Below are 14,900 nucleotides of genomic sequence, written 5' to 3' on the forward strand. Positions count from 1 at the left end.
ACATGTTCAGTAAATTGCAAAGTGACTAATGTATTAAAGGTGAGGGCGTAATTGGGGAGGGAGGGGCTTTGGGAGCGGGAAAAGGGGGAGGAAAGGTGAGACTGGGGAGATGGAGAGAGTAGGGTAATATCAGCTAGTTTTGAAGTTACTTTGCATGGCCAAAAACTGTTAAAATAAATAACCCTACTGGGACAGAGAAACAAGTATTGATTAACCGCCAACTGCTTGGCTCAGTTGGTAGAGTAATGAGGTCATAGGTTCAAACCTCGGCCGGACCAATACTCAGGGTCTTTAAACAACTGAGGAGAAAGTGCTGCCTTTGTAATGGCATCTGCAAATGGTTTGACTTTCTAGTCTTCTCTGATAAGGACGATAAACCGTAGGCCCCGTCTCACAACTCTTGTTCGTAAATAACTCTGTGGGACTGGTCTGGCCTTTGTGTGATATTCTAATGGTTGGGTGGGTAAATGTTCGGAGATATTAGCTACATAAGCTACTCTAAAATCCTAGAGTAAATAGAGATATGATGATGATGATTTAGCTGCAGATAGCCAGGATTGAAATGTAATGGAAAGCAAATTGAAAAAAATTGACCAATTTTTTTTTCTTTAAGTTCAAACAACAATAATCCCAAAAACCTTTAATATACGCAACAATTATCTTATAAAAATGCGTGGTTACTCTTAATTTTCTTTTAAGACTCCAATAATCCTTGCTAAGATCTAGTTTTCTGGCGCAGGCATAAACCGCGCAAAATACCTTTGCATAAGTGGGGGCCGCTTTTACGAAACCGGACAATCCCGAGATGCACAGTAGCAAAAGGAGGTACCGTCCTCAAAGCCGTTTTTCTTTCCTTTTTTTTTTTTTGGTGGTGGTTGAAAAATCCCAAATGGGATTTAGCATATACAGCAGTTTTTGATCGAGTGTCGTAAAGCCAAAACAATTGCTGGTCAGCAATTACTCTGACCAATCACAACAGCACAATGACCTAATCAAAATTCAAAGTAAATAAATTTAACCGGTGACAAGGGCAGAAAAGCGCGTGCGACCAATACACGACTGGTTTGGGTTTGGATTCCCATTGGTTGAGAAAGTGCGCAAACTTTGCAAACCAATCAGAGCACAGTAAAGCAAAACCAAACCAAACGCAGAATTACTTTCAACTCTCAATTGAAAACTACTGCTACTTACCCCTGAAAATATACTGACAAGCCTCAATTTGAGGGGTCCAATTCAGCATTTGCATTCATTGAACGCAGTCAAATTGAATTGTAAAAATGTGTGATTAAATATATATTATGTTTCTAGTCAGTGTTTAGTTCCCTCAAGCGGATAATTCTTTGATCCCCAAGAGCATCTACAAGCATTATTTAGTTTTAGCACTAGTTAAAAAAAAATATTAAAAAATATTGTCCAATATTCAACTCATTCTTTGCCGCAGTCACCAAATGTCAAAGTTCTTAATTTTTTTTTTTCTTTCCGTTCATTTTTACAGTCCGAGCCATATGTATTCATTGACTCAGTCCTTGTGCTACTCTTCTCAGTCACGGACAGGAATAACCTCCACCTGTACCTTCAGCTTAAACGTGCCTCTACCAAAGTTTGTCTTCATTTCATCATCATCGATGCAATGGATTGGACCTGGCACATTTAAAAACAGAATTACGTTGTACATCAGTTATATGCAAGAATCGATAATTCTCCCTTTCAGTTCGTGTTTAGGCGAATTAAGGGCTGTTATTTTTTAAGCACTGTTTCTGCTCGCTGAAGGTGTTCAGAAGATTGAAAATGATCAGTTTTAAAACTTCCCTTTGCTTATTTTTCTTACCTATTATATGACGATTCGTAATTATTTGTGCCGTTTTAGATTTTCCTTTTTAATTGACGTATTTTCTTTCACCCCTTTTCGTGGCATGCCTGCATGTAAGTTAGCTCTAAACCATAGTGTATGTACCACGTTAAGTTTAATATACTTAAAAGCGGCAACAAAAGTGACGTTGTTACTTCATTGGCTGACTAAAACGCCCTTATATATAGACAGTGAATGTCGAAAGGAAATAGTCTTATGCCGGCCGCAGGGGAAAAAACTTCCAGCTCGGTTAGCTAAATACATATTTTTGGCCTCTTGGAAAACAAATGGATAAAATGCCATACAGACGTAACGTTTTCAATCAAATCATACCATGCAGAGTGACATTCCCGTGATGCTGTAGTCTCCCTGCCAGTTGGTACTGCTCCGTATCAGTCTCGTCAATCAAGCTCCTGCAGCGCTGTTTGTTTTGTCTCATTACTAATCTGCTGCCTCGTAAGCCATTTAAACCTATCATGGATCCAATGAAAAGTAACAACAATTCGTCATAAACCATAAAATATCAAATAAATGCGCGACTCAGTTCCTGGAAGGGGGATGGAGTTGGGGGTGGTGGAACTCAGTACACTGATCATCTGTAGTTCCGCATGTCTTACGTTACATGCAATGCTTTAATTTGAGTTAAACGCGATAAGGCAATAAAAAAATCTCCGACGGGAAGCCAAGGCCAATATCTAGATCTTTTCATATGTAGTGTTAGAAAATAGTAGTTGCTGATTGCATTGGGAAAGTGATTCGTGTTTTTGCCTTTTCGTTTTTCTCTTGATAACTTTTATGTTTGTTTATTTACTGTTTCATTCTCGGCCCTTCCGTGTTCACTGGCCTACCTTCGGTTATTCGCCTTAAACCACTTTCTCTTCCCGGCTCATGCAGTCTAGCAAAGTACAGCTGATCCATATCTTGTCCTTCAGTACACTGGACTGGAAATGTTAATGACTCTGCAGTGCAAATGATTGAGACCATAACTGTAAGATGGGATTTATTTCAACGCTTCACAAAATAGTACATGTCGTGTATTTGCGAAGAAAGGCTACTAGGATACCCAAAAGCAGCTGAGAATTACGATGGTTTAAAGAGCAGTTCGCGGATTCACTACAACTTTCGAGACTTTTTTTTAATATGAGCTGAGGGATCCAAACAGATTAAAGTTTGTTGGTTTTTTAAAATCCCTAAAGAGGCCCTAAAACAATCTGAGAAATCTTCTGCAAAACTGTTAAGCAAAGGTACTTAAAAAGTTTTCAAGCAATTTGCGTAAATTTTATAATTGAGTGTAAACATGTTTTCACAATGAAAAGGTACTAATAAGACGGCAGACTTGAACCCAGTAGCTGTTTATTAGCGTTGAGAGGCGAGAGAGGAACGGATTTGAAACATTAAACTTTGAAAATTCGGCGAACTCGTCCCATCCCATGGCTCCCCGCGCGCCTTAATCCACTCTCCCATCCAATCATCTGTCGATCCACCAACTGGAAACCATATTCCTCCACCATGGGCAGGTAGCCAACCGATCGTTGATTAAAATCCCGTATTCGGAGGAAGAGTAAGGGCTCTAGTCACCAGCCACTTTAAAAAAAAATTATTATCATTTCAGCTAGACATTGTCCAGTAAATTGTTTTGTATTTGTTGACCGAATTAACCATAATTCTCATGCATTCGGGTTCGTTTAACTACGATGGAAAGCTAGAGCATTAGCTGGTCAAATCTCGGTTACCTCTATTTTCGCAACACAGGAAAATCCGAGGAATTAAAATCTGAAAAATGCCCTTTGTATTCACCGTAAAGAATCCGAACGCGTCAAATTGTGGCTTGTAGAAGTTATGTTTCAAAGGTACTAAGATGACCGGGGAGAGAGAAAAACGACATTTTCTTGTTTGGTACCCCCAGCAATGCATTTACAATAACTCCATATCTCGCATTTTCCGCTCTATTCAAAGTATTTAGAGAACGCATCCTCACTATACTCTGTATAAAAATTTTTTAAAAAGTTAAGTAAATAATGGAATTTGAATATTTGAAGCATAGTAGGCAGATTAAAACATTAAAAACTGAAAAACAAGTAGCCCGGAACAGAACACATTGTTTAGTTATTTTACTTCCTTTTTGACAGTTGTCTGTCAAACGAGATGTTTCCCGCCAAAACGAACGAATGGTAAAAAGTCGGAGAGCCACCTGGACCGCGTCGTGCAACTGGCCACCAGCCAGCTGTGACGACACGCGCCACTGTTACACCTGAATGCCAATCAGCTTTGAAAAAGATAATTTGAAGTCGTCTTTGATTTTTGTGCCAAATGGATTATCATTGCTTTAAAAAAAGAGAATGCAGAGAGTTAAGCTAAAACGAAAAGACATATGTAACGAATTCATATGCTCTATTGTTGCATATTGTGACAGCTGTGTACTAATAGTATTCTGCATTTCAAATGAGTGTAGTTGTACAGTTCCAAACGAAATCACTAAATCTTTCCTAGTTTGAGGAAGGGCGCGATTTCCTATTGTGACACATACACATGATAAGTAAAGGTTAACTGAGATCCGTTATAATTAATTAACTGACAGTTGAGAAATGGCCGAAATTTCCGCTGAGAAACGGTTCAAATTACAGCTGCGAATCCAGCACCCCACTGTAGACCCTCATCTACTGGCATTTTCTTTGTGACGAATGACAGGACTATCAGTCAACATATCTTGGCAATGATATGATTCAGAGGCTTCAGGAAAACGTGAACTGTTTGGGACTCACCAGTGATTTGTGCCTCCGTAAGACGATCATACTCGGTCCGAGTAACTAGTCTTTTCAATGACTGGAATAAATAGCCCAGGCCACAGCAGTTAAATGACTGCATTTTCTTCTTTAAAGCTTGCATTTTTTCCTAGATACCTCCAAGATTGAGACTCTCTTTCAAGATCACTTCTACAGCAATACACCCGAGCAAAAAACTGAAGTGACGCAATGCTAAACTGTTTGGCACGTTGCCCGTGGCTGCTTTCGTTTTCTGCTTGAGCGTGGGAAAAATTAAGTAAACATGAAGCTGGCACACTTACAAACTACAAACTTATTTTTCTTTCTTTTCTTTGTTTCTTTTGTTTTCGCCTTGAGTGAGGCAATGCTTTCCCGCTGAGATTACACGAGTACACACGTCAGCGTCACCCGAGCAAAGCACCTATTTCTACAGTAACTGAGTTTATGACAATGTTTTAAACTGAGTTTGAAAAACTCAAATTCAACTCGCCACTGTAGATGTAAGTTGTGCCGATTGTCTTTGATTTGGAACTTGTTTACAGTCGAAGAGCCACCTGGACACCGTGCAACTATCCAGCTGCGAGTGGCGAGCCGGTTGCCATTCAGGCGCAACAGCGCTTGACGTGCACGCGCCACTGACAACTGAATGCTGATCGCATGAAAACATGCGACCTTCTACATCATGCCGTCAGAATATTAATTTCTGACCAATTCGTTCCGATGTCACTCAATAGCTCTTTTCACGGTTAACTCTGTTCATTTGAATTACAATGAAATCTAGCATGTATGTGAGGCAATTTCGGGCTATTTTGTAGTTTTAGCCCGAAACTGCCTCGCATCCACGTTGGATAACATTGTAATGCAAACGAGAAAAATCAACCGTGAAAAGGGCTTTTTGCCTGCAAGCAAGCTCTCTGTTAGGTCAGCCGCAAAAGGATTGTAGGTGAGCGAAACGAGCTTCAAAAGGATTGGGGCGGGGGCGGGAGAAAGGTACGATTAGGTATACCGTGCCCTCAATTCAGCCCAAAATCCGGTGTCAGATATTTTTAGTAGTTACGGTAATAAAATCTTTCAGGCGTCCTATCGTGTGTGGCCCGCAAGAAGAAAAATACGAGTCAACAAACGGTGCAAAAAGTGAGGAATGAAAATTAATTTTAGTTGGAGTTTCATTTACGAAATTTTCAAAATCAACATTTAGCGAAAATTTTGAGAACTCCGACTCCAATGCCGGTAAACCTGGTGCAAGTTGGCGAGTGGTCTCCAGTTTAGTTTTGGCGGGGGAGTTTTTACTCTTTTTACAATCGGAAAACACCAACTAAATCTTAAATAACGAGGTTTCTGGTTTATTGGTAGAACCTCTTTTCAGTTTATCATAGGGTAACATTACTACTTGAAAATTACCATGATAACCTACGACATCAGGTCACTAATTTGATATCGTAGGATATCAGAGCAGTAGACTAGTCTTCTTAGTTGGCTAATTGTGAATTTGGGTACGGTAATGTGTTAGACTGCGAGCAGTCGTAATTTTTTCCTCAGAACTACGCGCGCAAAGTCAGTTCCTGGCTGAAGAAAACAAGAGTTGAACCTTAAATTGCAGGCAATCTGAAAAATGCGGAACCCAGATCCCATCAAGCTGAGTGAAGACAAGGAGAAATTTGATGCTGATCACTATTCAGGGTTAAAGAGGCAATGTCACCTATTTGTAGAGTTACTTCGCACGGCCAAAAAAACATTTATATCCATGGAAAGGTTAAAATAAATAACCCTGCTGCGGATAGCCAAGATTGAAATGGATTGCAATTATGACCAATTATTCCAACTTCTTCAGTCCAGTGTATTTTGAAGAGAAATCGAAAAAAAAAAAAAAAAAAAGATCACAGTTTTGCCATGAGAAGTCACTTAATATTTTCTTTCCAGTGCTCTAAGAGCAAACTTATGTTAAAGGGGCTCTGTCACGGTGATTTTGCTGTATGTTGGGCAAAAATGCACAAATAATTGACAAAGAACCTGTTTTGTAACATCGAATTGCCCTTACAGTAACAACAGCGGGAAGAAAATATGAAGGTATTTCTCCTAGAAAAGAACATTCTTTCGCGACTTCTCTAAAATACACAGGAAGTTGCAATCCACTTCCATCCTAGCCATCGGCAGCCATACATAATTACGAGTACTTTCTGTGCTCTAGTTGGGAAACTGCCTAGTAACAAAACTAAACCATTATTTTAACGAATCTATTGGAGCAAATACGTTTTTTGGCTTTTCATAGTCACACCTAAACTCTCTGCCCCTAAAGGAGCAAGTGTCAAATATTTCAGCAGTTTAGGTCAAAACACAGTATAATCTCCGTGAAGGTGTCCGTATTCATAAACATTATTTTTCGAAGTTGGAGGGAGTTATACCATATTCACCCAGGCTCAGTCAAATAGCCGAGTGAAATAAACTAATATTAAAAAATGTATATATAAAAAAACCTTAAAACTATTGATACTTCTCTTTTTGCACAGTTTATGACTATGCGGCAAGAGCAGATCTTCCTATTTGTATCTAAAGAGAGGATTCAGTCATGTCCAAAACTGTCTACTTAAGAGTGGAAAAATTGTGTCCATTTAACAAGCAAAGTTGTCAAGTGAAAAAATGCATCTCATTAACGTTCACTTAGGAGGCCCAAGTCGTACGAGTAGTTCGACGCGACAACCATAGTTGTCGTCAGAATCCGAAGTAATTAATAAATGTAACCGGCGCCAAGCGCGGAAAACGCGTGCGACCAAGACGCAGTTGGTTTGGGTTGGGCTTCCCACAGGTTCAGGAAAAAATGACGCAAACGTTGCCAGTTAATTAGAGCACAATATAGCAAAACCAAAGTAAACGCGAAATTACTTTCAACTCTCAATTAAAAACTACTGCTATCTACCCGTGAAAATACATCACAAGCCTCAATTTGAGGACAGCCGTAGAGTGCAATTCAGCATTTGTATTCATTGAACGCAGTCAGTGTTAAGTTCTCTCGAGCGGATAACTCTTTGATGCGCAAGAGCAGCTACAAAGCATTACTAGTTTAGTTTTAGCTAGATATAAAATATGGTTCAATATTCAACTCATTCTTCTTTGCCGCAGTCACCAAATGTCAAAGTTCTTAATTCTTTTTTTTTTTCTTTTCATTCATACAGCCCGAGCCATATGCATTCACTAATGGACCGGTCCTTTCCTTGTGCTGCTCTTCTCAGTCACGAGCAGGAATTACTTCCACCTGTATCTTCAGCTTAAACCTGTCTCTACCACATTTTGTCCTCAGTTTATCATCCTCGGTGCACTGGATTGGACCTGTTACATTTAAAAACAGAATTACGTTGTACATAAATTATATAAGTAGAATCGATAATTTGGCCTTTCAGTTTGTGTTTAGGCGACTCGTTAAGGGCTTTTTTAGCACTATTTTAAATAGAAGTTGATGCTCGTTGAGGGTGTTCAGAAGATTGAAACTAACCAGTTTAAATTGATTTCCCTTTGCTTATTTTCTTGCCAATTCTATGACGATTCGTAATTATTTGTACTGTTTTAGATTTTCCTTTTTAATTAAACCATTGCCTTACCCCTACTCGTGGCATGCCTGCATGCCGGTACCGTTGCCCTAAGCCATAGTGTATGTACCACGTTAAGTCATGTTTAATATACCTACTAAACGGCAACAAAAGTGACGTTGTTTATTGGCTGACTGAAACGCCCTTATATATACAGTGAACGTCGAAAGGAAATAGTCTTATGCCAGCTAGGGTTTTTAAACACATATTTTTGGCCTCTAGGCATAAAAGATGGATAAAAATGACCGACAAACGCAATATATTCCATCAAATCATCTACATCTACATTTAATTTAGTCGGTAGAGTCGTGAGACATCACACCAACTTTTCTTAAAAATAGATTACATAATAAATAAATAAATAAATAAATAAATAAAAACGTATATAAATATGAGAAAAATAACATAACATCCTATTTACTAGCTTTACGTAATTTATTTAAAATAATTTGTTAACATAGTTTTAAAACTTCGCAATGACACAGAATTTACAATATCTTAGGGCAAAGAATCCCATTTGCATATAGATCTAGGAAAAAAAGAAAACTTTAAAAGGTCTTTGCTAATTCTAGGTATTCTATATTTAAATGTATGACTCAGTTATTCCCGCGTTCTTGTCTCACTATTAGCTATAGGCACTATATATATTTTTCTGCCTCGATGTCCATGAGATTAATAATATGGCTCAGTTTATACATTAGTGCTAATCTGTTTTTCTTTCTTCTCAGTTCTTAGGTATCAGGTATCCCACTCCAGTTCTTTAAACATGTCTGAAGCGCTTGCGGTTCGATCGTAATTTTGAAGACAAAAACGTGCCGCCTTTCTTTGGACTCGTTCGAGTATAGCAATATCTTCCTCGTAGTGCGGATCCAAAGAGGCGCTCGCATATTCTAATTTGGGTCGTACAATGGTTGTATAAGCAATTTCTTTCACTTTCTTAGGGCAATTTCAGAGATTGCGTCTAATCAAGCCTATGGTTTTACTTGCGGAATTTGAAATTGATGCGATATGCTCCGACCATTTTAACCCAGTATTTACAGTAACTCATGAATACCATGCTGAGTGACATTCCCGTGATGAAGTCTCCCTGATTGGTACTGCTCTGTATCAGTCTCATCAATCAAGCTTTTGCAGCGCTGTCGTGAGCCATTTAAACCTGACATGGATCCAATGAAAAGTAACGACAATTCGTCATGAACCATTAAATTGCAAATAAATGCGCGACTCAGTTATGGAGGTGGGGGAGGCGAAAACTAGTGTTATATGAAAACTTTGAATTATATGGACTGCATCGCCAGTATCAACCTAGATCAGAAACAAAAAACTTCAACTGGAAGCCAAAGAGAATGTCTAGATATTTCAAATAAATGAATTGTCAGAAAGTGGTTGATTACCCGGGGTTAGAATTCAGGTTTTATTTATTTATCTATTTATTTATATTTTATCCCTTAAGATTTTTTTATTTTTCTTGGTTACCTTGGTTACTTTTTTGTTTGTTTGTTTGTTTGTTTGTTTACTGTTTCATTCTCGTCCCTTCCGTATTCACTGGCCTACCTTTGGTTATTTGCCTTAAACCACTTTCTCTTCCCGGCTCACGCAGTCTAGCAAAGTACAGCTGATCCATATCTTGTCCTTCAGTACACTGGACTGGAAATGTTAATGACTCTGCAGTGCAAATGATTGAGACCATAACTGTAACATGGGATTTATTTCGACGCCTCACAAAATTGTACATGTCGTATAACGTGCGATCGAAGAAAGGCCACTAGGATAGTCAAGCAGCTTGAGAATTACGATGGTTTTATAAAGCAGTTCGATTCACTACAATGCTCGAAGCCTTTTTTATATGAGTTAAGGGATCCAAACAGATTAAACGGTGTGTTGGTTTTCTTAAACATCCCTAAAGGGCCATAAAACAATCTGAGATATCTTCTGCAAAATTTAAGCAAAATACTTAAAAAGTTTTCAAGTAATTTGCTTAAATTTTATAATTGGGTGTAAAAATGTTTTCACAATGAAAAGGCACTAATAAGACGGCAGACTTGAACCAATAGCTGTTCGTGATTATTGTTGAGAGGCGAGAGAGGAATGGATTCGAAAAATTAAACTTTGAAAATTCGAGAATCGATTGAGCTCGGCGAATTGGTCCCATCCCATGGCTCCCCGCGCGCCTCAATCTACTCTCCCATCCAATCGTCTGTCGATCAACCAACTGCAAACCATATTCCTCCACCATGGGCAGATAGCCAACCGATCGCTGATTAAAATCCCGTATTCAGAGGAAGAGTAAGGGCTCTAGTCACTAGCCGCTTAAAAAAATATATTATCATTCCAGTTAGACATTGTCCAGTAAATATTTTTGTATTTGTTGACCAAATTAACCATAATTCTCAAGCATTCGGGTACGTTTAATTACGATGGAAAGCTAGAGCATTTGCTGGTCAAATCTCGTTTAACTCATGTTTCGCAACACGGGAAAATCCAAGGAATAAAAATCTGAAAAATGCCCTTTGTATTCACCGTAAAGAATCCGAACACGTCAAATTATGTAGCTTGTAAGTTATGTTTCAAAGGTACTTATGATACTAAGATGACCGGGGAGAGAGAAAAACGACATTTTCTTGCATTTACAATAACTCCATATCTCGGCATCTTCCTCTCTATTCAAAGTATTTAGAGAACGCACCCTCACTATACTCTGTATAAGTATTTTATAAAAAGTTAATTAGATAATGGAATTTGAATATTTGAAGCATAGTAGGCAGATTAAAATATTTAAAACTGAAAAACAAGTTGCCCGGAACAGAACGCATTATTTAATTATCTTACTTCCTGTTTGACAGCTGTCTGTCAAAGGAGATGCATATGTTTCCCGCCAAAACAAACTTACCTGCCCCCTGTTTTCCGACCGCCAAACAAATGTGTAGTTCGTTTATATCGATATAAAAAACAACCGGAGTAAGCTTCTTCTCCGCTCCATGTGCTTTCTTGATTCAATTTAAAGCAAACTACCACAAACCAAACACCTTTAATAGTTGCCGATTAGAACTTTCGAAATCATAACATTGCCAACTTACCTGAGATTTCATGTTCTGTACTTACTGGATAATACTGTTCGGTCTCCAGATTAGAGCGCGATGTACTAAATGATTGAAATAAGTTTGCCAGTCCACAACATAATCGTGATAACATCCTCATCTGTATTTTGAAATAATCCCTGATAGCAACTTTTAAGAATCTTCACGACATTAATATCGATGGTCTCTATTCCACTATTTTGTACGTTGTGGTCTTTGTTCCCTCTGCTCTCTTCTGACCTATTTTGGGCGCTTCACGTGACTACTAAATGTCCATGTGGCACCTTTCAGTTTGGCGGGAAAGTTGGGTAAAAACAGAAACCACTTAACAGGGGGACGGGTGGTGACAAGTTCCACGAGTATTACCATGTGAAAATCTTACCGAATATGCCTTACTTTCTTTTTGCTTCACTGTCGTTAAAAATGAAGGCTTATCCTTGTTATTTGCTCATTTTGCTACCGTAGACATGATAAGAGCTGTCACAACACGGTGGATAGCTTAACTTTACGGTTAACGTACTATCACCACTATATTGCTGCAAATTCCGGTCGCGCGTTTATTAAAATCCGTAAACAATCGTGCCAATATATGGACGATATATATAGAACTCCATGCAACAACTACATTTGCCGTCATTTTACCAAAAAAGAAGTAAGAATAGAGCGTATATAAATGGATGTGCACTCTGAGTTATGAAATGTTTAATACATGTTAACGAATGCAGACAGACTCGGCTCAATCCATTGAAAGATTTTAACATGTTTACAAGTCAGTATGTAAATATATGTAAATAAGGTGATCCATTTGTATGTACAGATGATCCGGAACAACTCACAACAAGACTAATCTCTCATAACTTTTGTTCAGTTCGCCGTCTGACGTTGAGCGAGTCCCGTTTCCCCACCAAAAGATGACAGCAAAGTTGTTCGCAGTTCTACCTGTTTCCCCGCGAAATACAAGGCAAATTGCGGCTTCCTTGCACTGCTACAGTGGTTGCTCGACAAGATAAAAACTCAAGAGACCTCCATCCAGTGACAAAACGAGAGAGAACAGGTTTAAAGTTGATTAAAATACCCTACTTTGATTCCCACTGGTTGTCCCTCAAGAAGTACGAAAGATTTCCGCCCAATTGAACCCAGAAATTAACTATACACGCACCACGGCTGTCATGCTAACCCAAAATGTATACATAATTAATGTTTGTGCTATTCATATGTGTGAACCTTTCCCCAATAGTCCAACACGTCCTAAATAATTGGAAACCATGAAAATCAAAGTATCTAGCGTCTACCCACAGACGCATGTATATATAGCGATGAACACAAAAGTTACTCTATTATCAATCCACAACAAGCCTTCACAACACGTAAGAATAGGAAAAGTTGCAATATCCTCGGTTACAGTTTACACTGTTTTCATTTAGGATATTTGCTTTACTGTTTCATTTAGGAGCAGGAATACCATGGTCAGCTCAACCGCAGATCAGGGTATTATTCAATTAATAAAGACTTTTCGGCATTTAAACACCGTCAAGCAACCATTATATTTTACGCAATCTTAAAACTACTGAAGTGCAACAAAAGCATTCTTTCATCTTTTGCGGCACTGTCAATCATGTGAGCTCTATTTTCCCGCCAAACTCCGCCAAACAACCTAGCGACGCGCAGCTGGTCGTTTTAGCGCCAAATAAGGACAATAAACTGCGTCGCCCGTTTTATATCACTACATTGTCACCTCGTAGCTCATTTGTTGCTCGGCAAGACGAAAACCTTAGGAGAGAACCAGTACATCGTCACAAAGCTAGAAAGAGAATAATTGTTGAAGTTCCCACCTCACCTGAACGATCATGTCGTTCTGCGCTCGTAGGATAACACTGAGTTGTGTCTAGTTGGAAGCGCGGTCTACCCAATGAGCCGAGCAAGCCGCTCAATCCACAACACAAGCTTGAAAACATTCCAAGGCTGTACGAAGGCTTGATTGGGAACTGAATAATTCTAAGAACCGTTCTGTTAGCGAGTTCTTTTTATGATGACTTTGAGCTGTGTTGCTGTTTGTTTTGTCACGTGACTTTTAAATCCCTTACGTCATTTTGTGACATCACAGGCTTGGCCTGGTAACCACTGGCGAGAATAAAAAAGGACAGGCAGGGTGGGGAGGGTAACAGAGGCAAACGTCTATGTTTCTCCGCGGTCCTTGAGAAGGTTAGTTTTGTCTAACCGAAATATATTAGGCAATGTTATTAACATACTAACGCAGCCTTGCATGTTTCAAGTTTTGATATTCAATACCGACAATGGCGCACGTGGAACGTTCGATATCTACTTTTAGAGTCATTTCATATCCCTGAAGATAAAAACAAACAATCTAGCTTAAGCCAACAAAAAAGTTGAACATTTAGCTAATTTAAAGCTGTGAAACTCCAAAAGATCCTCATGTTTTTTTTACTTTCGACTTCTTAATTAAGGTGTCGTCATGCATCCGTTCTCAGTTCCCGCCATTCGAATATGCGCTTACTCATGAAAACATCATAAACACTAATTGCGGCGGACCTGTCATCTTGATAATTACGCTTCAGTTGAAAACTTGACGAGCTGTGCTATAATAAATGAAAGGGATACCTTTTAATACTTTTAGCCCTAATATCCGATCTTAAGCAGTCAGCCTCTTGCTACTGAGGTTTGTGCAAAAAATGACGAGATCGTAACAATTTTACAATTGGCAACAATTTTAGACCTATTCAACCCCACGTGACTTAATCAAGACCGGAAGTCCAAACCGCAATACTTCTGTTGTTATTAACATCAAAATAGTCAATATGAAACGTGTTTAAAACTTTCGCTCGTGATTTCTAAGTGATATTTACAACAGAGCTGCTGAGTTACTCCCTAATAAGACAAGATCACTGACGCAGAACAGAAACTATTTATTGATTTATAGGGCGAGTGAGGTTTGGGTTCGAGAGTCAGTGGATTGAGCTGTGCGGACTTCGTCCCTTTCCATGACTCCCCTAGCCCGTCACTACCACCGTCGCTTCCATGGCCACGGGCAGATAGCTATTGCGGTTTTTTTATCGCGTGATTTTCAAATGCCCTTATGTACGTCATTAGTGACACAGAACTCTGTAATACGTGATTCACACTAGTGACATAAGCAGGTAACGGCATCAGTTAAACTGTGGCTACCAGCTGACGAGGTCTATTGACGAAACAAGTTTTGTAGTCGCGAATGTAAACGTGTGTTGAAAGCAAATGGAAATGAGGTTTTTCCTTATCACTATGATGTTGAGTAACACTTTCTTGGCTTCGACAAGCAAAATTTCACAAAGATCACGTAACGGCAAAGTGACGAAAACTCGAAAAATACACTTTATACCGACATTAGACTTTAGAAAAACAGGTCAACATAAACAATAACGACAAAAGAAGTAAAAGGGGAAACTTCTTGTGTCGCTATGTCCCTCGTGTGAACATGACTGTTGAGAAAAATGGACACGGTAACCGCGGCAAAACGTCTCGGCCGGTTTTGCCTCAGTGTTGGACAGGGTAGGCTGCAGTACTCGATATCTTACGTGGCCATTCAACATCTACCGACATATTCCTGAAGATAAAGACAAACAGCCTAAAGTTGATC

The 14,900-nt window shown here is 39.0% G+C and overlaps 1 protein-coding gene across 1 annotated transcript in view; it reads right to left on the bottom strand.

Annotated features, from left to right (window-relative positions):
- Nucleotides 1-299: 299 nt before the first annotated feature.
- Nucleotides 300-14,900, bottom strand: part of LOC146483908 (uncharacterized) — a 17,801-nt gene continuing 3,200 nt past the window's right edge. Inside the window, exons 2-6 of the mRNA XM_085105505.1 lie at nucleotides 9,747-9,857; nucleotides 9,247-9,348; nucleotides 2,698-2,808; nucleotides 2,183-2,320; nucleotides 300-1,641 (exon numbers count right to left, since the gene is read on the bottom strand). Coding sequence (XP_084961631.1) covers nucleotides 1,541-1,641; nucleotides 2,183-2,320; nucleotides 2,698-2,808; nucleotides 9,247-9,348; nucleotides 9,747-9,857 — 563 coding nt within the window. The 3' untranslated portion in view covers nucleotides 300-1,540. The remainder of the gene's footprint in view (nucleotides 1,642-2,182; nucleotides 2,321-2,697; nucleotides 2,809-9,246; nucleotides 9,349-9,746; nucleotides 9,858-14,900) is intronic.

This window comes from Pavona decussata, unplaced genomic scaffold (genome assembly GCF_977016875.1).
Source record: "Pavona decussata unplaced genomic scaffold, jaPavDecu1.1 SCAFFOLD_37, whole genome shotgun sequence".
Lineage (NCBI taxonomy): Eukaryota > Metazoa > Cnidaria > Anthozoa > Scleractinia > Agariciidae > Pavona > Pavona decussata.